Source organism: Colletotrichum costaricense (genome assembly GCF_030867565.1).
Source record: "Colletotrichum costaricense strain IMI 309622 chromosome Unknown Scaffold_5.1, whole genome shotgun sequence".
Taxonomy (NCBI): domain Eukaryota; kingdom Fungi; phylum Ascomycota; class Sordariomycetes; order Glomerellales; family Glomerellaceae; genus Colletotrichum; species Colletotrichum costaricense.
Window position 1 is genome coordinate 1,338,821 of NW_026848234.1, and position 26,424 is coordinate 1,365,244.

At 53.0% G+C, this 26,424-nt stretch overlaps 6 protein-coding genes across 6 annotated transcripts; 2 read left to right on the forward strand and 4 right to left on the reverse strand.

Annotated features, from left to right (window-relative positions):
• Positions 1-325: 325 nt before the first annotated feature.
• Positions 326-427, reverse strand: CCOS01_05600 (uncharacterized protein; the record flags this gene model as incomplete). Its single annotated transcript, XM_060453777.1, has 1 exon — positions 326-427. The coding sequence occupies one exon, from the start codon at positions 425-427 to the stop codon at positions 326-328; it is 102 nt and encodes a 33-aa protein (XP_060315549.1).
• Positions 428-8,977: 8,550 nt separating this feature from the next.
• Positions 8,978-11,417, forward strand: CCOS01_05601 (uncharacterized protein; the record flags this gene model as incomplete). The annotated part of the gene is made up of 4 exons (XM_060453778.1): positions 8,978-9,172; positions 9,264-9,573; positions 9,627-10,504; positions 10,560-11,417. Coding segments are annotated over 4 exons (2,241 nt in total), but the record flags the coding sequence as incomplete, so codon positions are not given.
• Positions 11,418-14,106: 2,689 nt separating this feature from the next.
• CCOS01_05602 (uncharacterized protein) lies at positions 14,107-14,886 on the reverse strand (the record flags this gene model as incomplete). Its single annotated transcript, XM_060453779.1, has 1 exon — positions 14,107-14,886. One exon carries the CDS (start codon positions 14,884-14,886, stop codon positions 14,107-14,109), a length of 780 nt encoding a protein of 259 aa, XP_060315551.1.
• A 2,396-nt stretch (positions 14,887-17,282) lies between these two features.
• CCOS01_05603 (kinesin motor domain-containing protein) lies at positions 17,283-22,570 on the forward strand (the record flags this gene model as incomplete). Its single annotated transcript, XM_060453780.1, has 2 exons — positions 17,283-17,346; positions 17,439-22,570. The coding sequence occupies 2 exons, from the start codon at positions 17,283-17,285 to the stop codon at positions 22,568-22,570; spliced, it is 5,196 nt and encodes a 1,731-aa protein (XP_060315552.1).
• A 1,067-nt stretch (positions 22,571-23,637) lies between these two features.
• Positions 23,638-24,048, reverse strand: CCOS01_05604 (cytochrome b5; the record flags this gene model as incomplete). The annotated part of the gene is made up of 2 exons (XM_060453781.1): positions 23,638-23,795; positions 23,955-24,048. The coding sequence occupies 2 exons, from the start codon at positions 24,046-24,048 to the stop codon at positions 23,638-23,640; spliced, it is 252 nt and encodes an 83-aa protein (XP_060315553.1).
• A 980-nt stretch (positions 24,049-25,028) lies between these two features.
• Positions 25,029-26,316, reverse strand: CCOS01_05605 (peptidase family M48; the record flags this gene model as incomplete). The annotated part of the gene is made up of 2 exons (XM_060453782.1): positions 25,029-25,172; positions 25,297-26,316. The coding sequence occupies 2 exons, from the start codon at positions 26,314-26,316 to the stop codon at positions 25,029-25,031; spliced, it is 1,164 nt and encodes a 387-aa protein (XP_060315554.1).
• Positions 26,317-26,424: the final 108 nt, after the last annotated feature.

Sequence of the window (26,424 nt, forward strand, 5' to 3'; positions counted from 1 at the left end):
CGGACGCCTTGAACCGTAACTGCGGTTGTGTGGCTTCGCTTCTGACGGGGATGAGATCGGCCTCCTTCCCCGTATCGTAGCTGTTATAGAGAGATTATCCGCACTTGTGATTTCCTTGCCATTGACGAATAATAGGTTGCAGATGACTACCAGGTCAAGTTTCCTGGATGAAACGCTGTTTCGACCCCGCACTTGAAGCAGGCGAAGGCGTGTCTGCCACCTACTGCTCGAGCCTCGGGAACGCTAGATTAGAACCTCTCTTTGGGGGCAATGATGCTTGCAATACCACGATCAGGCATACTGTCAACCAGAGAAGTGGCAGGTCCTATGTGATATGACGATTCGCTCTTGCGTTGGAGGCTTGACCATTGCCTATCACCGGAACCTGGTGGAAGCGAGAATTGGCAGAGAATCGCCCATGGTCCATGATTGCTTGGTAGTTTGGTCTAAATAGTTCGCCACAGAGTTGACGCGTCTTCGAAGTTCTGTAAACTGTCTATGATGTGAGCGAATCCACATCCTCCTTTTGTTGCAAGGTTACAACCTAGTGGCGTATCAGTCAACGTGCGAATAGGGGCATAGTGTTGTCAACGTGTCACACGGCCCGTCGTTGAGATCAACTAGGGAAGAAACCAGGCTTGATCGAGCCAGAAAGTCGTTGAGAGGGCTTTGGTATAGACCTCTCTCTATGTGGGAAGTGTGCAAACAGCCGTATCCCGAGACTGTTGTAAAGCGAGTTTCGAGAGAGTTGTAAGCGATGTGAGGCAATGGCGCTAACCATGGGTCTGCGACGAACCAGACTCTAGTGCCTGCCATTACTATGTGTATTATAAGCTTGGTATGCCAGGAATATTGGAACGATGGCAGGTTGTCTCAATGTCAGATCCTTACTTTGCTTGGTGTAGCTAGGTCCCGCGAAGGAAGATGCCTGCTGTTGTGTCCGTACTGTGCTGTTCCTCAAGAGCGTGGGGGCCTTCAATGCCTGAGATTACAATGATTGCTGCCCATACTCGCAATGATGGCGCCCTACTATCCCCTCACTCGAGGTGCCACCACCTTATCTCCACTGAGGTTGTTTAGAAAGCTTGTTTCCGGCATATGAAGTTGCTTCCTGGTGGATGGATGCCGGCTAACAAGATCGGAGGTCGTCTCATCATCGTCAACGGTCTGCGGCCGGACATGATAGCGACCTAGACAGGACGACACAAGTGAACCTCGACACATCTGAACGCGCATATCGAAGGCTGCATGGGCGGCGTTGTTTTCTCAGGAATAAGCTACACATAAGCCTGATGCTGTGGTTTCGGTCCTCATTGGCGTGATGCGGCACTTGGAAGTTTGCAGAGTTATCGGCACTTGGTCGGTGGAGAATGATTGACCCAGACAACGCGAGATAAGATGGAAGAGTGGATGGTGCAGTTAGCTAGCTGGATCCAGATAGCGAGAGGATAGACGGCATTGTTCAGCGTCAGTGTTTCACTGGGCGAAACCCTCAGTTTGCTCAATACAGCGCCAGCTCAGCAGATCTCACAAGATCTTCGAGGCCCGGGCCACGAGTTCTTCCTGTCAGTTGTTGACGTAACTCTAAAAACCCTCAATTTTGGCCGACCGCTGCGCGCCAACACAGTATCCATTCGCAGTGCAACATCTGTATCATGGCGTTGTGGTTCATTTTCTTGTCTGTTGCCGCTGTTCCGTTGAGGATTTGCCTCGTGGTCCCATGACTATGAGAATGGTGAGTTCCGAGTGCGAACTCCTGAGAGTACCGCAGTCATCTCCACCATGCATCATTTCTCTATGAATTTTCGTGACTCGTTTGCAGCATAAGCGATGTGAAGAATGCGACGTCGTTGCAGAGATGGTCCTAAGTGCGGGGTGTAAAAAGTCGCCCCAGTCCGTGTGAATGTGACGACGCTGGAGCATCGCAGCGCGCCAGCACGGTCATGAACCAGGTTGTAGCCGGCCGATCTCAACGCGGATGCGTCCGCGCACACTGACCACCAGACCTGGCTATCTCTGGCCCTAATGAAGGCGGAAATCCCAAATCAGGTGAAATGTTGATGGTATCGTGTCAAGTATGCCGATGATGTGTCCTAGCCGTGATTGTCTTTATGAGCCGAGCTTTCGAGATGAAATATTGGTCTCTCTCGTCAAGTTGTCGGATATGAGGTTCCTCAACTAGGCGAATATATTCTACTGAGGCCCGTCTTACAATACAACGGTGCGATATTGACATCACTCAGGATCCACGATCCCGGCGCTCTGCTCGTTGCAAAACGGTAAACCCAGTCGATTTCGATATTGTCCTGCCACCGCTCTACGGAGTACACGTGCGAGGTTAGTAAAGTCCCCCTGCATTAATGAACGGCTGGAGCCTTGATATCTCGGGGAGCCAGTGTCGAGATGGGTCGTCGACAGGGGAGCTTCGTTGGGAGGTCGAGAGGCCAGGGGCCCTGGCAATTGCTCAGGATAGGAGTGGCTAGGGGCGGAGATCAACCTATTTCAGACATGTATGCTGCATCTTCAAGGATACCTGGTTCCACCCAGGTTCTCATCGGTCCCACCGAAGGATGGGAGCCTGAGGAGGTCTCGACAATTTGATCTTCGTCTCAAGATGGACGAGTGTTTGTGTCCCGTATCCGTACTCCGTACCTCCATTCACCGTCGTCCAAGGTGCAGTGAGTTGCTGTACAATGAGAATAACCATGAACATCTCCGTGGTGGCCTCTCTTCTCCCAATTTCGTGACATCGCTGATCATAGTCTGAGATATTCCAAAAAACCGACGATGCTGTGCAAAACCATTAGAGTGTGAACCCCACGCCTCATAGTGCAAGCTGCTTTCTTATTCCAATTCTTCAAAGACGTCTCAGTTCCGTGTAGGCCGCCTCGTGCATAAGTTATTGGCAAGTTGAAGAAACCCCGCGTTGTTCGGATAGGCGCCGATGCCCGTCAGCACACGGTCGTCAAATTGCGTTAGAGTGCTATGGCTTGAGTCAAGTTTGACCTCACTTAACTCCTCATACTCTCATATGCTCCATCATACCTATCCGCGCCGCAGAAACTGACGTTCGGGCCACTGAGAGGAGACAGAGACGTGGAAACCAGGTTGATCTTAATGGCAAGGTCGCTGTTGGGCTCGTGGAAGATGAACCAGGGGTCCCTTACCTCGGGAGCGAAGTCCGGCCAACGTGGTTACCTAGACTTCCTGGTCGATATTCGTAAAGTGAAAAATATTTGGTACTCCGTCAGTCCGTACGGACAAACGTGTAAGGATCGGTAGGTTCGAACGCTTTCAAGGGCTGCTCGGACAACACCAAGACTCTAGTTACTAGCGGTGTGATCATTGTTGAAGGTGTTCAAGACACCCATGCGAACTCATGACCGGAGCCGAGATTCGCAGCCTATTTTTCACGGAGATTGCGGCTGGGTCGAGACGGCTCGGAGCGCTTCAGACTCAAGTGCGCAGGATGCACGGTAGTATTCGTCAATTGCGGGCACGTCGTCCGCACGTTGCTCTGGTCCAGGATGAATATAGAATGGGCTAGTGGTCGATCCATCAGCCTTCGCCATAAGCAACGATGAAGTGAATAAAACGCTTTGACGATTGTGACCGGCTCAGCTGTCATTTTGAGCATGGCGTGTTTTTTCTAGGTCCTGTTGTTTCCGCGCCTAAGAACGAAGAGGAGGGGAAAGGGGAGTCATAGCGAAAAACGGCAATTGGGGTTGGCTGTGTTTGACAGACCGGGAGGATCCTAGGCAGCTCAGCGATCCAAAGGCGCCGTTGTTTCCTTGAGCAGTATTGGTGATACGATTAACGTCAAGAACGTGGAGACGGGAACAAGTGCTGGGCCGCTCATAGTGCTGGACCAAAAAAAGCTTGGCGACTGGAATCCGGCGAGCGTTCCGAGCGGGAGTCGTAGGTAAATTAAGGTGAAACCAACTTCCGATGGTGAGGTAGGAGCTGTGGGATACAACCGATGACTAGACGAATGGACCCGTTGACCCAGAGCCATAGGTATGCAATGTTGCTTCAACGGATGGAGAGCTGTGTTTAACGCTGCCCACGTCGATGACGCTGGGCTGGCGGATTCGTGACACTCGTTGGCATGTCGCCATGCAAGTGACAGAAGTCTAAGCAGCCGAGAATCGAAGCCACGGGGCGCAATCTAGAAAGACTTGAGACCGTCTGTCGTGCCCTAAGGACAAACTTTAAGCCATTGGTGCTGAAGGGTCTATTCTTTCGAAGGGTTTGTCCACGGCCTGTGTCGATGTCAAAGCTCGAAGCCCCAACGTCAATCTCTTGTTAGTGCCATCGGGACCGAAGGCTTAGTTTGACTCGCCGCTTCCCGAGTCTCCGAGTGAACAGGCTTTGACCTAGTACAGCACTAAACGCTCTCCTGTTGATGAAGCCATAATTATAAGTGGACTTCCGCCTCGTCGTTGATGAAGTCGAACATACTGGCTACTTTAGCTGTCGGATATACCACTGTCCATTGCGAAGCGATAAATCCAGATTTTGGATGGACCGCAGAGGATGATACCTGAAGTTTCGGTACCATTACGTCGTCGGTGGTAGCTCTCTCGATATGCTTGTTTGGTCGTCCAATCCTCTTCGTCCGTTGGGGTCATCATTCATGCGACTTCATGCAAAGCCTCCCCGCTGTGCGCCTGTGCGAGTTTGACATTCGGCCAATACCGTAAATTCTCCGACTCATATCATTGGATTGCCAGGGCATCCCCTCCCGACTAAAGCGGATGCATCCTGGCAAGTTCTTTCCAATCGCTGCGAGCTTGAATACCGAGACGGTCCAGATCAGCCAGCGAATCGCAGCTGATGGCGAATGATGTGAGGCCTTCACGCAGGCTCTTTAGCTGATGCGCTCTTCGCCTAGCTGAAATTGGGAATGCCAGAGCGTCCACTTGTAGTCCACGTGTGATTATTGCTAGACAAAGTCAGTGTCAAACATGAGAAGTAGCTTGATGCAACGGTGCCGAAAGATTAGTCTAGAGACGCCATCTATCCTCAATCGTAAGGGTGGCTGGAAACGTACTTGATGGCATGAATCTTTTCTCTGCTGTTCTCGCGCTTACACGAAGCTAGAAACAATAATGGGATTAAGACGATAGCGTTCGTTGGCTCGCGGCTCGATCAGCAAGCAAGTTTCGTTCTTCCGCGGGTGGTGACATCGGCTGCGGTGAGAGGGACGTGCGACCCAAAGAATGGCGCAGCGGTTGATGCGTGCTGCGATGCAGCGAGAAAGAGGCTGTGATCAAGAGAGCGAGATAGGCGCGAGTGCATTAGGATGGACCGGTCGAAGCATGATGTGGTAGCAGATGTCCGAAATGTTTTGCTTAAACGGCCGTTCGTCACCCGAGGGAGACGACGGCGTGACTTCTCACCATGGTAGCAGAATGAGACAGTACAACAAGGTGGCCCTGGAGCACGTCTGTGTTGTTGCTTTGTGGGATGGTGAAGCAGACATCCACTAGAAATTGATGGTGTTGAAAGGCAAGATGAAGTCAAGCTTGCACTAGAGGTAAGGTAGGGTGGGTTCTCGTGTAAGCGAATGGTGCTATTCGTAGAGGGACGTTTTTCGTGATGATGATGATCGTCGCTTGGGCACGCACATGGAGTGTGGAGAGAGTCATGGATTGGTAGTCAGGTGGATTCGATTGCGAATCTGACTTTGAAAGGCGCATTGCGATAATAGATTTTTGGAAGAAACAAGCCGGTCGTGAGGCCATGAGTCGGTGTTTAGCGCGTTTCTTGATTCTCGTGTTGGTGGCGGTGGTACCGCGGATTGCCCATAGCTGAGAGGGGCAAGACAAGAGACGACAAAATGACAAGGATATTGTTCGCACAGAGACGATGTTGAAGACGGCTGACTGCCGCACCACTGTGTTCCCGTACGTGGAAATGGCACATTATGGGAAGGAACCGAGTCAACTCAGCCCCTCAGTCTCTGTGTCTCCGCGCTGGGACTTGCCAGAAGCGCGAGGCATCTACCTGGTTGAAAGAAGCAAGTGCGACTCGTATTATCTGGGTTGGGAAAGGTCGAGGTCGTTGCAAGCAGGAACAAGAACGGTCCAGGCCTCCAAAGGCAGGGAAGTTGGGTGGTCGAGACTTGAGAGGCAATTCTGAGGTAGTAGCCTAGTGTCCATGTGCTCAATGCTACTATCTCATACCTGCCCCTCCCTATTCTCATGGACTGTAGACCGTAGCTGGCAACTTGAGCACAGATGAACTTGAAGAGACAGACAACCTGAAAGCGTTCCAAATTCACGAAGACGTTACCCCTTGAACGGAGACTATCTTGAGATAGAGCCAAGTAGAGTCGGAAACATCACGCCAGGGTATTCTTTCGGTCATCTCCTGTTCCGGTAACTTGTTGGACATCTAGACAATCACAAACAGGTCCGAGTGCTTCAGGTTATTAGTAGAAGCGTTACATTCACAACCTGATTTCTTGTACGCAGTACTGTGTCTGTGGCAAGTGGTGGCTTTCAACCCACTGCTGTGGCGACGCTACCTTACTTCACCCTGAGGTGTGCTGCAAAGTCCCTGGCAAGCCGCAGGAGAGAGACTTGAAGGCGAGGTGGACAAGTCTGGGTGAAGTGTATATAGATGGTGCTGTTGGTGTAGCAGAGAACCCTTGACTTACCACCCGCCCGGTCTACTCCCACCACCAAAATCTTGAGAAAAAAGGTTATCAGACGGGTAATATGAACTAGCATGACGGGCATCGGTTATTCGGAGAGGAACATTGAAGAGGGGAAGGATGCCATGTGCGCCAGTGCGTCGTTACAAACGCCATCGATGAGGATTCCCGGTAAGGTACGTATCGCGCTTACCTTTGCAGTTTTCCATTGCTGGAGCATCCCGGACGAATAAGGTGCAGTTGGAGTGGGGATGGATGGATGGATGCTGAGAGTGGGGTGACGGAAACCTTTGCAGTCGAGGGCTCGAGGCAAGCACGGTACGTATCTCTAATTGGCACACTCAGTAAGGTACCTTAAGGTAAGTAGGCTCCTCTGTGCTCCGGGATCTCGTCACTGTCCGTCCAGGTTGACGTTCTCGCAGAATCCCAGGCACCGGAATCTCCATATTTTCCTGAGTAGGACCCCCGGTCAGAGAGAGTGGATCCTTCCCACCTCATTTTCTGTACTTGCAGTAGGTAGGTACGGACAGGTAAGTACCTCTCTCCTTCGCGCAGACGTTCTTGCTCTTTTTCGCCGTTGTTCTGAACTTTTGGCAACTACGAGCCAATCCAATGGACCGCCCCTGCCTCTTGACACTCGAGCTAGTACATAGTGGGCGTGGCTTTTCTGGTTGTGCGGCGTGCAGCGTGCTCAAGCCGTTTCAACTTGTCCCCGTCCTAATGTCCTTCCCTCCCACTTTTCACCATTTTTACCCATGCAACCTGGAAGCTGCAGAAAAACCACTTGCACATGTTGCAGATGCACCGCGACGCAACAGATTGCGGATGGGGGTGGGTGCACACTCTCTGCACATCTTTTCCCACTTTGCACATCTGTACCTTATTCGCACTTCGACCTCTCCACCACCTCCATTCATAACCGTAAACACCACTCCCTACACAGCAGTAGTGCACACTATCCCACACACTCACGACACTCTCGAGCTTTGTGAAGACCTGACCTGAATACACACCCACGGAGTAGTCGTCCACGCACAACACAATTACACTTTAAGTTCCTGCTAGCGTGACGTCCCTCTTCCTCTGTTCCACACCCACTCTTCTCCTTCTCTGTCTTGGACTTGTCGCCATCCACTTCGTCCCACGGCGTGGCCCTTGTCCATTTCTGGTTCCTTCACCCCTACTTCATACTGCCCTATTCCTAATTTTGCTTCTTGTCCGGCAGTCGGACATAGCTTCCCTCGTGTTTCGCCCAGTTCGTTGGACTCTGACTGGGTCTCAAGTTGCAATTTCGGTCCTAACCTGCTCTGGAGAAGCTTCAAGGAAGCACGTTGGAAGCAACACACTCAATCACTCATCGTCTCTTCGAGCCTTCGAGGTGCTTGCATCTGCATCACGGACGGTCACTCCTCGACTCGACACCTCGCCGCCGCCATGTCCTCTCCTGTCTGTTTCCTACCTTACCCGTTGTCCCCGTTGCGGCTTGCCTTCCTTGCCCCCCGTCCTGCAGTAGACAACTCCAGCTGCAGACTACGGAGTATGCGTGCGGTGGCAGCTGCAGCAGTGCAGACATCAAAACTCCACGTTCCCGGCTAGTACCTTAGACACTCTCGCTCGCACTGCCCAAGAACGTTGCTTCCCATGGGACATCCCCGTTGCCCGACAAACGCACTCTGGTAGTCTATCTGGTGCTATCCGTTTTCTTACCACATTTCCTGCCTTTGATACTGAAAAAGACCATCCGTACCGTCTTCTTTTTCATATTCTTACTTCTTCTTCCTCTCATATCTACCTGGATCTTCGTAACTGAGCTACGTAACGTACCTTGATACAATCGATACTCGCATCCTTCAAACGCCCTCCTTTTGCTGCCTCCATGCTGGTCTAAAGATACCTCAAGGTTTGTCTTCTTCCTCTGATCTTTACTCTTGTCCGTATCGTCCTCGACTCAGCTCCGTCACCTTTCTGTTTCTATTCCTCACCCCCAGTTCGCCCCAACTCGTGCCGTCCCCCCCACACCCCCTGGTCTCTCTTCTCTCTCTGTCTTTTCCCACGTCTGCATCCCCCCCTGTCATACTGGCCCAGGGCCCAGGGCCCATAGCCTCCCGGTCGAGAAAGAGTCAAGGCTCCCTGTTAGAAAACAGACCGACCTGCATATCGAAGCAACCGAAGGGGACCCCCATGTCAAGTTCAAGTCGAGCTTTTTTCTTCCCTCTTCTCCAGTCGGGTTCCTCTCCACTGCATAAGACATATATAGCCTCACTGCTCGACTTCTTCGTCCAAGGTGCCATTGTTTTACTATAGCGTGGGACCTATAGCTTCCCTGTCCTTGGCTATAGCTGTGCCAGATCTACTCCTGACCTGTACCAGCTGTCATCTATCCCTCACCCTCAGAACCCTGTCCCTTTTCTCTCAATGGCTCACATCGCAAGCTGTATGCTCGATGAAGGCGAGTCCGCCAACCCGCCGTATATAGCGAAGCCGCCCTCCCCACTACCCCCAATGGATTCGGTATGGACATCGCTCTTTTATTCCAACTACCTACACGTCCTCTATACCTATGAGTTATTCTTTAGCTGACCACGTCTTGGGATTCTCTCAGACATCACAAGCACCACCATTGTCATCATCATCAGATCACAAGCCCTTCGTGTGGAGGATGCACCATCCAGACACCCGGAAGTACCAGCTCTTCCCAAAGGATCGCCAGCAACGGCCACCAAACAAGAGCCTCGACCCCGAGCAAGCCTTCGCCCTCGCCATGGGACAGAACGACAAGACCGAGAAGCCCTGCACCAGCAGCGGTTCACTCCGCCTGCGCATCAAGGAACACAACCTCATTAGACGGCGTAAAGTCAGCATCCCCGAATTGGGCCCCATGACGACTGTCCAAGAGGTTCCCATGGATTCACGTAAGTATCTGCCCTTCAGCTTTGTCAAGCAATACATAGCTGACAAGCTATAGCCACTATTCCGGGACGTCCACCGCTCCACGAGAGATCTGTTAGCGCACCAGGACACCACATCAAACAGCACAAATCGAACGGATCCGTCTCATCGATAGCCGCGGCCGACGCCGATAGATCTGGTTGCACCACTCCAGCCCGCTCACCAGACCGACACCAACGATCTACCTCAGAGAGCCAGACTCCCCGCCAACCCGCCTCGCCGAAGCAATTGGCGCCTCTCGTCATTCCTACCCACATTGGCAACGTGCCGCGTCTTGCCAGACAAATCTCCCACAATCGCATGCGATCCGGCAGCACCGGCCAAGACTCTTCTCAGTATTCCGCCCGCGCCGATGATTCACCTAGATCACTTGCCCGAACTCCGTATACGCCTTTGACCGCCTCAACCGCCCTCACGACTCCGTTGTCCGCCTGCCCAACTTTTATGTCCGCCACAACTCCCGTGTCTGCTCCCATTATGGAGGAACGTAGCTCGACGAAGCCCTGGGAGTTGAACTACAGCCAAGACGCATCCACCCCTGTCCAGCTCAAGAGCGAGAACTCTGCGTCACCTGGTAACGACGGCACACAAAGGCCGTTTGTTCACAGCCACAGGAGAGGTCAGTCTGAGTCTGGTAGTATCATGGACCGGGGACGGCCACGGAAGCGAAGCGAATCACGAAACAACAACGGTCTCATCCCCAAGCGAAGCTGCTCAACAAGAAATAAGAGTGCTGAACGCCGGGCTTTCGAAGAGCTTCCTAGTGGATTCCGAGCCGGCGAGGCACCCAGCCATATCGAGCAAGACGAACTGGCAGCTTTGCAAAAGCAGGCCTTCGGACAGGCTTCCCGATTTGAGGTACTCAGAAAGGAGGATGTTGAGCTCCTTTCAAGGGTAAGGGTCATTCTGTGCCTCATTATCGAACAGCGAAAACTGACAGTATACACAGGAACTTCGTCAGCTCGATGAGCGCACCGAGTATCTGCGCCGCACCTACAACTCTCTGCGAGCTGGTCGGCGCAATCTGCACTCTCGTATCTGCCAGTATCTCCGCTCTCCTCGTACGGCTAGATTTAGCACAGACTCGATGCTTAAGCAAGAGGAAGCTCTCGCTGAGCTCGATACGTCGATCGACGATTGGGTGAACAAGCTGGAACAGGCTGAGAACCGTCGTACACGGGTACGCCAAAAGCTTCTGGAACACGTCGCTGCTGCAGCTACCCTCCCCACTCCCGCCGCGACGGCCGCGAGCGAGTCATTGCAGCTCGCCATGGGCATCCGCCCGCCTCCACCAGTGGGTGTTGGAAACATCTCCACTCCTCCTCGAAGCCCCACCAAGAACTCCTTCTCTTCGCACACTGCTAGCAGCTCCCCTTCACCACAACGGGTCGTTGCCCAGGTCCCCAGCACCATCGTCGAGCAACCCGTGATCGAGGAGTGCCCCGTTGCCTCGGTCGACAAGCATGTCTCTTCCTTCAGTCACCGCCGCACCGGCATGGAAAGCATCCGCATCTATGCCGACAGCGACGTGTACGCTCTTCTGGCCGACGTGGAGAATGAGATCACCAAGATGAGCGCTGCCGCAAACCAGACTGAGGCCACTGCGGCCCTGTCGGATGACGAACAGAAGGAGATCCATCGGGCACGCAGCCATGAGGCTCTCAGTGGGCTCGCAAATGAGAAGCCCACCGACGCCAAGGACACCAAGGACACCATCCCGTCTCCTCGCGCGCCTTCCCCTCCAGCCAAGGATAGCCCGGCCGACGACGGAGCCATCTTCCTCACTAGTGCCGTTTTCCGAGGCTAGGAGCCAGCCAGCCTCAGCTCTACCCCATCTTGCTTGTCCAATACGGCAACAGCAACTATACTGCATTCCATTTCATCTCAATCTTGTTCTGTTTCGAAACCGTTATTCATTTAACGCTTACGCTCCCTACGTCTCAAACGACTTCACGGCTGACCCATTACCTTCCTTTCCCGAGAAGTGCTCTTATTTCTTGCTACATTATCATCACCAACTTGATACCCGTCCGCGACGCTCCTTTTCTTCTGTTCTATTACTAGTTGTTTCATTTATTGGCCGGCGCCACATTACCACCTTCCCTTCATCACAATGTCGTTTCCCTATACCGAAATTATATATTGCATGGTCATCTATTGGGTGTTGGCGGTGCGATCCTTTTCTTGTGGGAAAATGTCTTGGCCCCGGCGTGGACAGACAGCCATTTCTTTTCATGTTACAATACCGGTTGTGTGCAACCTTGTAAGCTAGATCATCACGGTCAGTGGTCGCAGTGTGCCATCTGTACCGCAAAGTCCCTTCCCACGGGAAGAAGCGACAATCAAAAGAAACAAATTTCCAAAACCCACAGTCACCAATTCTGCAAAACATTAAACGTGATTCCGTGATGAGCCTCATCACAACAACACTCTAACAGGGTTTCCGGGTCCCTGTCTCGGCCTGTCTCACTTTTTCTTTTTCCGTTCAAAGGGTGTTCTTCAACAACGCTGAAGCTCTCCAGTGTATCCACATGAGGATCTCCAGGGACCGCCACCCCCCAAAAAGCAAAGTCCCATGGAAACTCTAGCACACTAAACTTTATGACTTACATGATGAGGCGTACCTTATCTTGACTGAACTCCACCGACGACACTTCAGGCGGGTCGAAGGAAAAAGATGATTTGCGAAATGGAACAGTCACCGGAAAGTAGAGTTTGAACAACTTTGGAGACTGTCAATTACGTAGAGTTGACGTCGCTCCGATGAACGGATGATAGACTATCGGGTGATTTACGACTGCAGAGTTTGCGCGTCGTACCGTTTGATTACCGTTCTATTCTACAGACCGTGTGTATTACTATGTGGGCGGGTGGTATGTGTGTTGTGCGACGTCGTGCCTTTGAGTCAAATACTACAGCTTCTCGTCTGATTTAGTTCCATCTTGAGTTTTTCTAATGAGATATAGATAGAAAAAAAGGTCAAGACACAGGACACATTTTGGAGTCTAGCAGGCAGTGGTGATCTGTCATTGACTACGGCCGACGGAAAAGACGCTACCGCAATTGCGCGATAGCGTACGGAGTAGGTACGTGAATGAAGCCGCCGCCGCTGCCGGTGCCGCAAGGGTGCCAAGCTCATTTGACGTGATTTAGTCGCATCCTAATCTTTTATTAGTTGATCCCAAAGTCTTGCCATCAAAAGATCAAGCAGCGTTTAAGCAACGCCAAGCGGGGAACATGATTTAGCGTTTTTCCCAGATCAGATCATGTTTCGATGCCAAGGACGTTCGGCGTGACCGATTTTCCTCCTAGGGTGTCGCGTTGTATAGATGAAATGCAGCGTGACAGCCAAGTTCGTGCATCCGTATCTGAATATCCTGCGTATAAACACCCTAGAAATGATGATGTTCACGGCGACGGTAGAGTCGCAGGAGCGCAACGACGATCGGTGCGGGTTCGTGGGGCTGGTGCGACTTTGTCATGAGTCGTTTCCGGCGCCACGATACAGACGGGCTGAGTGATCCTAACTTGAATCCAGAGCCATGAGGACGCTGAAGGTTCAGAGGCGGCGGAAACGGGATGGTGCGCGCGCGCGCGCCCACGCGTGTAACCGTTTCTTTGGTTTAGCACGTTCCGCAGCAAAGTTGCTAACTTGGCTTGGCTGCGCTGCACTCGTTGTGGGGAGAGACCTCCCTCCCACCAGGGGCGTCACTATAAGGAGAGAGTTAGGTTGCGGCTGCCCGCTACGCTTTGCCAAGCAGCGGGTATATCAGCTAGGTTTTCGGTTCATGGCAATCTCGTCATTTGATGTTTGCGATGTTGCGCTGGTGGGTAGTGCGCCCCCAGTGCACTTCAGGTTAAGTCTTGTCTGTTAGAGCAACCTTGCGGCTACTACAGTGCCTGTCGATCCTTCAGCAGGCACCGTTCAGTCGTACGGACAAGGTGCTAGTTTCCGACCACTGTATGGAGGCGAACGCTTCGTAAGGGGTGATCTGGTTTGGTTGGTGCCATGCCCTGGAGTGAGGGCGAGGTTCATGACGGTTCGGGGCAGCCATCTAGTTGCTTCACATAATGTGACATGACGGCACAAAGCTTATTGCTGCAATGCGCGGGATACAAAAGTCTCCGTACATAATCCGGGGGTGGCGATTCGAAATGCGCCGCGTGCAAAACGGGAGAGACGCCCGCTCGCAGCCCGCCTTCGGGGAGGCGCACACGCCGTTTGAGAACCGTTTACCTTTTATCAGTGCCAGTAGCCGAAGAAACGGCTAGGTCATATTCCAGTTGGATCCCCGTTTGGTGGCTTGCTCCCGGGGTTTTCTTCGCGAGAAAAAAAGAAAAGAACGTGGCCAACGGCGTCGCGCCCGGCTCCGGCACGGATGAACCGGAGGGATTTGATGTCTGTCAGAGAGACCTGGAGGCTGGAGGGGGGAAACTTCGAACGCACCCATGTCGATTCGCTAGTGACAGGCTGACAGGCTGAAGGAATGTTCTAGTCAGGGGGGGCAGAGCGTCCGTACCTCGTGACGTGCTAGACCAAGTACACGACGATCACCATTCGGTTCTAGTTCGTTGCCCGTAGTGAGGGAAGAAACTCGCCTAAAGGCTAGGCAGAAACGGCGAAACGCTAGCGTTGGAAACACCAACGTCCTCTTTTCTTCTTTTCGCGTTTCTCGTTTGCCGCATTTATCTTGAAGGTGGGCGGCCAACGCGAACGGGTCGCGTTTTGGCAGACAGGAAGCGGAGCTGTGCAGCGTGTGGCTGACTTGGCCTTCCCAGGATCCCGATCCCTTCAAGGGATTGTGTTTAAAGCAGCTGCCAGTCACAGACAGATGGCCGGAGTATCCGCCACCCGCACGAGGTGGCAGAGATGATGGAGAGCTGTTGCGGTCGAGGCGGGGTGCCGATTCCGATTGTGGCTTTCCATGGTGAGGTCCTTCGGTGTTAGTGTTACGGATAGTGTTGGTCAAGTTGGCGGGCATGTGGGGGGAAAGCAGAACTTCGACAAGCTTGTTCTGGAACACTGGGGCCGTTTCTTGATGAACCGGGCCTAGAGTTGCCCGGGTCCGAGTTGATGAAGCGCAGCCCGCCTGTCTGTGACTCTGTGCCTTTGTGGCTCCGTCACCTCCCGGACGTTCCATCCGGTGCGCCGGCTTGAGTTGAAGGAGGGATCTCAAGCCTCTGAGACGGGGCGACACGACGTAAGAAGGGGTTCTAGAAGGGGGTTTTTGGCACAAGGTTAGTGGGGAAGGGGCTTTTTGCAGTCTTTCGTGCATTCGCGTAGATATATCTTGTTCCAGACGAGTGGAGGATGATGACAAAATTCTCCTCCTTCAGAACCACCCAAGGCTGACACTCGGTTGGTTGTTTTGTAGATCCATAGTGGTTTGGGCCCTTGGCTCTTTGGGGGCTGGCTGTCGGGCTAGGGATCAAGGCAGAGCCTTGTTGCCCGCGCCTTCGTGTACCGGGGGATGTCGCCGAATATGCAGGTTCAAGCATCGGATATGGGGGGGGGGGGGGGGCTGCAAAAAGACTTGTCTCGAAGGTTATCTTCGGAGTTTTGTTTCGAGACCCGGGGAAAGGGGATGTGCTCCATCTCAAGGGTTCGTTAGTTGTCGCAGATATAAAGGGCTTCTTTCGCAGGGCAAGCTCCCTCTGACCTGCCTAACTTGGGAATAACGTCGTATGCCCGTAGCTCCTACTGGTTGAACAACTTGTGCTGATTTGTGCATAGTGCAGATAGTTGGCTATTTCAATGAGATCATGTTTCCGTAGAGAATCGTTGATGGTCGAACTAGGCCGATACGCCGAGGATGATTCAAGAGTGACATACCAAGGTGTCACGCCATGTGATATGCCACTGCAATTGGACTCGCTCTGTTCAACGGAGTAAAACGAGGCACGGCTAGGTGATCAAGACTTCGGGGCCCGATTGATTCTCCCAACGTTGGGTGGCTCTCTGCTTCCTCTGTGGCGAAAAGAGCCTAGTTCGGCCTGCAGCAATAATGGTGGTTGGAAAGACGAAGCGACGTCTTTCTGCAATATTGCAATTCACACGAAGAACCAGGTGTGGTTGGCACAATGGGCGATGTAAATTGTAGAGGGCCAGCAAAAGAGTTTCAATGCTGTCGCAATGGTTCTCTTGGTAGACACCCGATTTGATGTTGGTTGGATCTTGTAAGTTGATTGGACGAACACTTGTTCGCATTCAGCCTTAGTCGAGTGACCCTTGGGACCGAAGGAAGGCTATCGTTGAGTGACTTATGCTGGCGTGTAAAAGCGGTTAAGGTGATCTTAAGATCATCGAAACGACCCCGCACATGAGATGTGCGATCCTGCCGGAACCCGCCCGCTATTCTGCGCGTTGAAGAATTCTAGTTCGTAATCAACACGATCCCGCCGTCGTAACCGCATTCTGTTTGTTGACTTGACAGGGATTGGCCAGGTGATGGTACCGCAGATTGGGATGAACTTCTGCCAGGCAAAGACGGTACTGCAAGTATGCAGATACGCAGATGCTGGGAGCTGAGCATAGAAGACTTCAAGGCGGCAGAAAGGGTTGGCCAATAGGTCGAGTCGAGAATGACTCCTCCCCAGCAACACATTGCTGGCGCCGATGAGGAGGCATGCTAAGACGATATCCGCTTGCAGATGTAGAGAGAGAAATTGCCCGAGGCACTTGCGTTCTTGAGTTCATTGATTGTTTCAGTGGTTGAGCATTGCTGTAACTTTAAACACTTGTCAAAGTAGACAAGGCGGGGAAAGTGGATCTGTGGGCTCATGAAGGTGCATACTGCAGTAACCTCGGATCGATCAGTGTGATAGATTAGTAGAGAATGAAAGAATGAGCAAACAACGTGTTGAAAGGTGATGTTGAATCTTCGTTTGCATTGCAAATTGATGTCTAAGTTACCTAGCAGCAGAACGTTGAGGAACGCCGCGCCGGGGCCATGGTTCGCCTGGCTTAGTCATCTGCTATTGGCGTACTGGGGCGCACCTCCCTCACCAAACTAAACACTGAAATGTGGCACGGCTGGTGGTCGTCACCCTGCTGAGCGGATTGGCACGTGAAGTGACCCTGACCAAAGCTAATTTCCGGCCCAATCAGTTCCCTGCAGAGGACCGTCATGCGGTGCGCGACCGCGTCCTTTCCGAAATTTGTTGACATCGAAGTACTCCGTACCCTTCATTTCGCATCCCGCTCAACGACAGATCCCCTTTCTGTACTACGTGATCACGAACTTAACACGCCGAAACGATTCTGAATTTGTGCGAAAAGACGCTCTAGTTACGACCGGAGAACTGCTGTCCGCCATCGGACGCAACGACATCGTTTGCGGGGCCTGTACCTGTAGCTGCATCATTCCAGGAATACTTGGCCATCGAAATCGAAAGAATCCCACTTGACGATCCCCCGGTTTCGCCCACCGAGACTGCCCGCCCCCTTCGACGCTCGGATGATGGTCTAGGGGCAGCTCATGAAGGCGCTTTCAATACCAAAAGCAGACCATATATCGACAATCTAAGCTTTACCGCTGTTTCGTCAGAAAGAGTGGCCGACGGCTGTTGGACGATATCAACGAACAGGCTTTGGCTGAAGGCCCGCCATTCCTACAATTGGCAACCTCTGCCTTGAAGTTGGGCGGCAGGTGCCCCAAAACCAGTCGCAAAGATGGCTCCCGCAGGTGGTGGAAACATTAAGGTGGTGGTGAGAGTGAGACCATTCAATAGTAGAGGTACGGATCACAGTTGCGACGTCTCCGCGTACCCCTTGAGCGGGTGCGCGAACGGGAACATGCGGTCGACCGAAATGCTGACCACTATACAGAGATCGACCGTGGCTCAAAATGTATTATCGAGATGAAAGACAACCAGACCGTCCTTACCCCGCCGTCCGAAGCTCACGCGAAAAACGCAAAAGACGCTGGCCAGAAAGTGTTCGCCTTCGACAGATCGTACTGGTCATTTGATCGCAAGGACAACCATTATGCCGGCCAAGACAACCTATTCGACGACCTTGGCCAGCCCCTTCTCGAGAACGCCTTCGGCGGTTACAACAATTGTATCTTCGCCTACGGCCAAACAGGTTCCGGAAAGTCGTATTCCATGATGGGATACGGCAAGGAAGTTGGTATCATCCCAATGATTTGCCAAGATATGTTTAGGAGGATCTCAGCCTTGCAAGAGGATAAGCACTTGCGGTGTACGGTCGAGGTCTCATACCTCGAAATCTACAACGAACGAGTGCGAGATTTGTTGAATCCAGCAACGAAAGGAAACCTCAAGGTTCGAGAGCATCCGTCAACCGGCCCATACGTCGAAGACTTGGCGAAGCTGGTAGTTGGCAGCTTCCAGGAGATCGAGCACCTGATGGACGAGGGAAACAAGGCCAGAACTGTCGCCGCAACAAACATGAACGAGACGTCAAGTCGAAGTCACGCAGTTTTCACCTTGATGCTCACCCAGAAAAGATTCGACCCTGATACAAAGATGGAAATGGAAAAGGTCGCCAAAATTAGTCTGGTTGACTTGGCTGGTTCAGAAAGAGCTACATCAACTGGTGCCACAGGTGCTCGACTGAAGGAAGGTGCAGAGATCAACAGATCACTATCTTCCCTGGGTCGAGTTATCTCAGCCTTGGCAGATATTTCCGTTGGGAAAAAGAAGAAGGGTCCCGGTGGACAAGTTCCGTATCGAGACAGTGTTCTCACGTGGCTGCTCAAAGACTCATTAGGTGGAAACAGTATGACGGCCATGATTGCAGCCATCAGTCCAGCAGACATCAACTATGACGAAACCCTCAGTACCTTGCGATACGCCGACTCCGCGAAGAGAATCAAGAACCACGCGGTTGTCAACGAGGATGCCAACGCCCGTATGATCAGAGAACTCAAGGAAGAGCTTGCTCTGCTGAGAGGTCAACTAGGGGGAGGGAGTGTTGGGGCAGGCGCGGTTGGAGGAGCTGCCGGCGGTACCGTCACGTCAGAAGAGGTCTATCCGGAAGGCACTCCTCTAGAACAGCAATTCGTGTCGATTACATCTAGCGATGGCGCTGTGAAGAAGGTTTCCAAGGCCGAGATTGCAGAGCAACTTAATCAGAGTGAAAAGCTGTTGACAGATCTCAATCAGACCTGGGAGCAAAAACTGCAAAAGACGGAGGAGATCCACAAGGAGCGAGAGGCTGCACTCGAAGAACTCGGTATCAGCATTGAAAAGGGCTTCATCGGACTTTCCACTCCGAAGAAGATGCCCCATTTGGTCAACCTTTCAGACGATCCGCTACTTGCCGAGTGTCTTGTGTACAACCTCAAGCCTGGTTTGACCACGGTTGGAAATATGGACACCAATGCTGACAATCAAGCAAACATTCGTCTTAACGGGACTCGTATCATGCACGACCATTGCGCTTTCGAAAACGGACCCGACGGTACCGTCATGGTCATTCCGAAGGAGGGAGCGTCTGTCATGGTCAACGGCAAACGAATCGAGGAGCCTAAACAGCTGCACTCCGGTTATCGTGTTATTTTGGGTGACTTCCATATTTTCCGCTTTAATCACCCTATGGAAGCCCAAAAGGAAAGAGCAGACAAGAACCTTTTGCGTCAATCTGTGACGGCTAGTCAGTTGCAGAATCTCGAAAAGAGCATGCCGACGCCAGCTGTCAGCCCGCGACCAGGACACGAACGGAACTGGAGCAAAGCTGGTTCAGACTTTGGCGACAGTCGGCCGGACTCTCCGATACCGTTTCGTGCTGGACGTGACAACGACTTCATGTTCGCAAGACGAGAGGCAGCAGAAGCTATACTGGGCCCGAACCAAAATTTGGCTAGTCTCACTGACGAGGAGCTCAATGCACTATTCGAAGGAATTCAACGAGCGCGTGCCGAGCGTGTCAACGTTCGCGATGGGGATGATGACACGGAATCTGTCACCTCATATCCGATTCGAGAAAAGTACATGTCGACTGGCACAATTGATAACTTCTCTCTCGATACCGCCCTCACGATGCCCTCGACTCCAAAGCAGGGTGAAGTAGACGACAAGTTGAGGGAAGTGCGAGAGGAGATGCAATCTCAGCTTGACCGACAGAAAGAGGAGTACCAAGACCAGCTTAAGACAGCTGAAGCGGCCAACGTCGAAGTGGAGGAGATCAAGAAGGAAAAGGTCAGGATGGAAGAGACCTTACAGTCACTCAAGGAGGATATGCAACAACAATTGGAGGTGCAACGTCGCCAATTCGAAGAGAAGCTCGAAAAAATGGATCCCTTGAAGAGGCCAAAGGCAAACCCCAAGCTCTCCGACGAAGAAATCGAGACTGCAAAGCAAGTCGTGAAGCTGTGGCGGACTAGGCGCTACGTTCGTATGGCAGAAGCAGTACTGCAACACGCCTCAACTTTGAAGGAAGCGCAGATCATGAGCAACGAGCTTGACGAGGGTGTAGTTTTCCAATTCACTGTCGTGGACCTCGGCCATTCCCTTTGCTCTACCTACGACATGGTTCTGAATGGGTTGACTGGCGAAGGAGACGACATCCCCCTCGAAGAAACACAAAAGCCATGCATCGGCGTGCGCGTTGTTGACTACAAGAACTGCGTTGTGCACCTTTGGAGTCTGGAGAAGCTACACGACCGGGTTAGACAAATGCGGCAAATGCACCAGTATCTTGACCAGCCAGAGTATGCTCAGCACTTGAGTCTTGATAACCCGTTCATCGAGACTTGCATGCCGCAGTATACGCTTGTAGGAGAGGTCGACGTGCCGCTAAAGGCTGTCTTTGAAAGCAGGGTTCAAGACTTCGCCCTGGATATTCTCTCTCCTCATACGTCCCATGCCATCGGCATGATCAAGCTTTCGCTGGAGCCATCGCACGCTAGAGCACCATCCAACACGCTGAAATTCAACGTTGTGATGCACGAAATGGTCGGCTTCGCCGAAAGAGAGGGCACGGAGGTTCATGCTCAACTGTTCATCCCTGGGGTCTCGGAGGAAGATGGCATCACCACCACACAGTGGGTCAAAGATTTTGACGAAGGGCCTATCCGCTTTGAGAGCGTACATAGTATGAGCGTTCCTCTTTTCAGCCCGCAAACCGTCACCCTCAGAGCAGCTATTTTCGCCAAAGTTTCAGCAATGCACCTGGACAAATTACTGAGCTGGGATGACATGCGCGATGCTGTACCATTGTCCAGAGGAAAAGGCAAGGGAGCGCGCATCGCCGAGTCACAATTTTTTACCGAAGAGAAGCACGACGTATTGGCAAGGATACAGATTCTCGAACTGAACGAGGAAGGAGAGTACGCACCCGTTGAAGTAGCACAGACGAGTGAGATGGACGGCGGTACTTTCCAACTTCACCAAGGGCTCCAACGCCGCATTGCCATCAACATCACGCACAGTTCTGGCGATGCTCTGCCCTGGGACGACGCGATGAATCTGAGGGTGGGTAAGGTTCAGCTTCTCGATCAGTCAGGAAAGTCGCCAGATATGACGTCAACGTCACCTACCGTCACCCTCAAGCTCGCCAACAAGCCTGCCTTCCGCGATAACGCCAACGGTACTCGAAGCATCACGCTAACCGGCCAATGGGATTCGAGCTTGCACAACTCCCTGCTTCTGGATAGAGTCACCGCGGATAAGTATCGTGTTCAGATGACGGTTGCCTGGGAGATTAGTTCCAGCAAGTTTGCGGAACCGATGAAGTTTGCGATGCATGTCTGCTGCCAAATCATGTCAAGATCATGGGTGCGACAGACGTCAATGTTCTCCTCGCTGTGGCAAAGCGTCCGTTTCGTTCATGCAACCAGTGCTATATTCACACTGTCGATGCGGCCGGCTCCTATCAAGAGAATAGGCGACTTGTGGCGGATGAGCAGCCAGCACGACTACGTGAAAGGAGAAGAGCAGCTCACTACCTGGACCCCTCGAGGAGTCTCCCTGGTTAGCGACTTCATTCTTTCTCGCAAGAAGAGAAAGCGAATTGCGGAAATCGGAGCAGTGCAGACCCTCCTCAAGAAGATTGGTCTGCCAGAGCCGAAGGTGAAGGCGACAGAGGAGGAGACACCAGAAGAAGACCTGCCGCCTCAACCCACGTATCAAAACGACGATGACGATCTGTTGAACGACACACCAGAGAGCTCGCAGGTGCCAGAGGACGACGAACTTCTCAACGGAGACGGGCAAGAAACGCCACAGCCAGAGGGGGAAACTGAGGCAGTGCAAACACCTCAAGAACCAGAGATACCTGAGCGAGAGAAGCACATCCTTGAGAAATGCATCAAGCTCTGGAACAAGTACCCTGATCCGCTGCTGCAGATTCTCAGCCCAACGAATACTGATCCGCCGACGGACGGCTCTGCACCGGAGGCTTCCGCTCCGCCGAGCCTGATCCCTACGATTATCCGAGTTCCGAAGAACCCCAAGGTACTCAAGGGCGGCTATCTGCTGATTCCTAACAGCAGCTCTACGAGATGGGTTAAAAGATTTGTAGAACTGCGACGGCCATACCTGCACATCCATTCTGTCACTGATGGGGATGAAGTGGCCATCGTCAGCCTACGAAACTCACGCGTCGACAGCCAGCCTGGCGTTATCGGGCTCTTGTCGGGTGACGACGATGACACGGGTTCGCAAACCAACGGCAGTGTAGAAGAATTCCGCCCGAGCCATAGACGAACTGCGTCTGGACGTGTCATCTCAACCATTTGGACAGGCACCGGTACAGGTGGCGCAGCCAACGGGCCTGGTGGAGGCTTGCAAAGGCTAAGTGAGCGACTGCAAGCTGGAGTTTTCGCGATTTACGGCACGGACAATACTTGGCTGTTTGCCGCACGTAGCGAGCGGGACAAGATGGACTGGATCTTCCGCATCGACCAGAGCTACTTCTCGAGCAGCGACAGCGCCAACGGCAGCGGATCGGGCACCCCCGATAGGTATGATGATTCTCTCATCGGCGGGTACTGATTCTGGGGACCAGTCATGAGTTCATCAACGAACCTCTTTTGTCCTATCTTACCAGTCTAGAAAGACGAAACCCCAATTTGAAACGACGGCATTGCATGAGCATTGGGCTCACGCTCATTTCAACCACATTTTCTCTTTGTTCCGTTTGTATAACGCACGACACGACTTGCAGTATACCCTCTATGGCTTGGAAAATAGGATTGCGGAGGGGAGAGAGCAGGAGGAGGAAGAGCTGAGACGGAAGACGGAAGTCGGAAGACAGCCGATAATTGTCTTTTGGTTTGGGAGAGGTTGGCTATAGACGAGGTGGACGGACACGCAGGAAAGAAACCTGCGGCACAACGAATGACACAAAAATCTAGACAGAGACAGAGAGCTGCCCCTTGGGAAAAGAGGGGGATGCAAATGAGGCCAGCCTGAGGCAATCTGCGCTCGTTCTTCTTGGCTGCTACGAAGACTTGGACCCCGGCTTGTGGCTAGGTGAGAGGGCTTGCACGATGTTATTCCACAGTCAAGCTGCTTGGATACTGCATATAGTTTTACGAAGATATATCTAATGATTAAATGGTTCGAAGCAAGATCGTTGAGTTAATGGAATTAACTTCTGGGGTGTGGGAAATAAACGTCTATTCTGGCGTACACATGGCTTCAAAGCCGTTTAGATGTCTACGTCTACCGTCTTCGCCAATGCGTTGCGGCATAGCCCACCCAGAGTCTCCTCCGCACCAATCATACGTGCTCATCCGTCCCCGAGGTTGGTAATGTACGACGAAGTTAGCCGCTCTCTACACCCAAAGAGGTGTCGAAGCTGCCCGGGACGCAGAGGTCTCGCGCGCCCTGACGGCATTGACTCTGCACGAATCAGCTGAACCCATATCCATGGATAGATCCCACAGCCCGTCGAATTCTACCCAAGAGTACTCGGGGAGAGATCACGTTACTTTGTCCATGGCTCGCTCCCCATTGCGCTATAGAAAGAAGGCCTACATAAGAAGCAAATGCTCAATACAAGAACTGGTACATGAATCCGGCTGGAGCTAAACTAAGAATGAATGTCGATTTAGGGATTACAACTTTGCGCTCTCGGCGACTTCGCCAATCTTGAGCTTGCCGCCGTACTTTTCGAGCACCTTTTCGTTGTGGTACTTCCAAAACACCTTTGTCGCGTTCTTGCCGGCGAAGCGCTTGAGGATCTTTTCGCCGCCTGGGTGCTCTGATTGGAAGGCTGGAAGAAGTTTGTCAGCATACGGAGTAGATCATGGGTGATGGCGAGGAAGCGTGTGTGGTGATGATGAGAATGAGAGCGAGAGAGTGGGAGGCGGTCTTGGCGGAAATTGGGCGGCCAACTGCGGCCATGATGAGGATGCGTGAGTGGTCGCCGTACCTGTGATGTCGTAGACGCCGTTCTCGACAATGAGCCACATGTCCTTGTCGGTCTTATGCTGGGCGACCTCTTGAGTGGTGAACGTCTTGGACATTTTGGCGGTGTTTAGAAGGGGTTGCGTGAGGGGTTCGGTAAACTGCGTTATTGTAAGCCGAGTGTTGACAGGCTACTGATAGTATTGCAGGTATAGGTCGTGAGATGCGTGGTGAGAAGTTGGTGTGAGGTTGAGGAGACTTGGAAGTGAGTCGATGAAGAGGAAAACGACGGAAATGGGGGAAGCACGGGGTTTGGTGTTGGCGTTTGTTCGGTGTCGTCGCAGCGGCAATGCACCACACGCTGAACTGCACTCACCGGTCCGAGTGCGTGCGGTGCTGGGCGCGCGCGTGGTTGTGTGTGCCGTCTCACCTTTTGTCGAGTCAAACTTACCTCGGCTCATCTAGGCGCGAACAACGGGGCGACGTCATTCGATTCGTCTGCTGCTGATTGGGGGTGGGCGACCTGACTCCGCCGGCACTAAAGGCCCCAAGGGTGAGGGGAGCACGGGAGGAAACCTGGAGTAGCAAAATGCGGGAGCAAATCACGAGACTCGCATTTCTCATCGGCACAGCTCAGCTTGCAAAGATCCGAGGCTCCGCTGGAGTTTGTGTCCGTACCACCCTTGAATAGAAATGCTGGTAATGCTGGGCTTTTGGGTGTGTGTGACCTTTACTTTTCTAGCCTTTTTTTGTTTTGTAATTACTCCCTGGGCCAAGGGTGTCCGGGGTATTGCTGGGGTCGATCAGGCACATGGGATTATGGGAACGATGCCGAGGGCAGATAACAGCCTTGTTGGCCATACCGGGTAGAGATCATGGTACGCGGATCTTTTCTCTCTTACTACCTGCACACATCTATCAAGATGACGAGCGGCGATGTTAGTGCAGTGTATAGGGGAAATTTCGGACAAGAGAAACGAAATGCAGAAGCAAATCCACAGGAGCACCATGCCATGACCAATCCCGTCTAAACCCCAGCGCCAAAAACACCTAGCTAACTATGCAAGTGTGCTCGCATGCCCATGAGGGGAGAGCTACTCTAAAATTGTACAATCATGCTTCCTTTATCCAGCGCCCGTCTAAACATGTTGGCGAACCCAGCGTTTCCCTGGCAGTCGCTTGCCTCGTACTTTTCTATGGCCTTGGGCATCCACTTCCGGTAATCCTCGATTCGATGTTCATTCTAATGATAGCTGTTAAAAATGGCCAAAATGGAAGGGGGGAAGCTTGCGGCTCGAAGGAAAAGTAGATCAAGACAAACGCAAGAAAAAACATGCCGAAGGATGCGTGCTCATAAACTCTGGGACCTCTTCTGCTTGCCCCTGCTTAGCCGCCATATCCATACGCTGCCAAAACGCAATGGCCTCGCGCGGGTCGTAACACGCCTCCGCCATGAGCATCAGCCCAATATAGTCCGCCTCGCTCTCCTGCTTTCTCCCCATCGGCCGCGCAAACATGAGATCCATGAACCCGGTGCCCAGGTACTGCACGAGTGCCATGACCGGCGGGAACATGCCCGAAAGTATCACCATGCTGCCGAGAAAGATGTTGGGCCCGATGGACTGCGTCCAGCGCTCGCCGACGTGCTGCGCGAGGTTGTGCGCGATCTCGTGGCCCAGCACCGCCGCCAGCCCGTCCTCGTTGCGCGTCAGGCGCAGGATGCCGCTGTGCACAAAAACTTTACCGCCGGGGAGCACGAACGCGTTGAGGGTTGTCGGGTCGTCAATCACGCGGACCTCCCAGTCCTGGTCCTCGAGCCCGGAGACGGGAATCAGCCGGCGCATGACGCGCTGCACCATTAGCACGCGCGGGTCCCACGAGGGGAGGAACCGGCCGCCCTGGGACTCGACGTCGTAGATGACGCGCTTGACCTGCTGGGCCGACAGCGTCTCGACCGAGGCCTCGGAGTAGCAGTTGAAGCGCCTGCGGCCCGAGACGGGGACGGTCTGGGTGTTGAAGTATACAAAGGCGATGCCCGCGAGGACGGCCACGACGGCGGTGCCGGCGAAGCCGCGGGACTTGAAGAAGCGCCCGATGTCATCGACCGTCATGAGAGGCTTAGCGGTGCGGATGTTGTATTCTCGGAGGACTTCGCGGTGGGCGGGGTTGCGGGGGTCGTAGCCGCCGGGCCCCTTTCCCGCAGCCGGCCGCCGGATCGTCTGGGAGAAGAGTCGGGGATATTGTTGTTGTAGCCGGGCATCATTTCGTATTACTGAGAAGGGAGGGATTCGGGCATGCTGTCGTGTGGCGGGGAGGGAAAGGCCGGCGAGTTGACAGGGCGCGGCGCGGAGGGCGGGCGGCCGCAGGAGAGCGCGGAGGGTGAACATGGCTGCGGGCGCAAGGGCTCGCGCCGGAGAAGCGGGCTGGGCCGGAGGATAGGCGCTTCTTTCGTTGCCTCGGCGTAAGAGCCTTTACGCAATTGACGAGCGGATGCA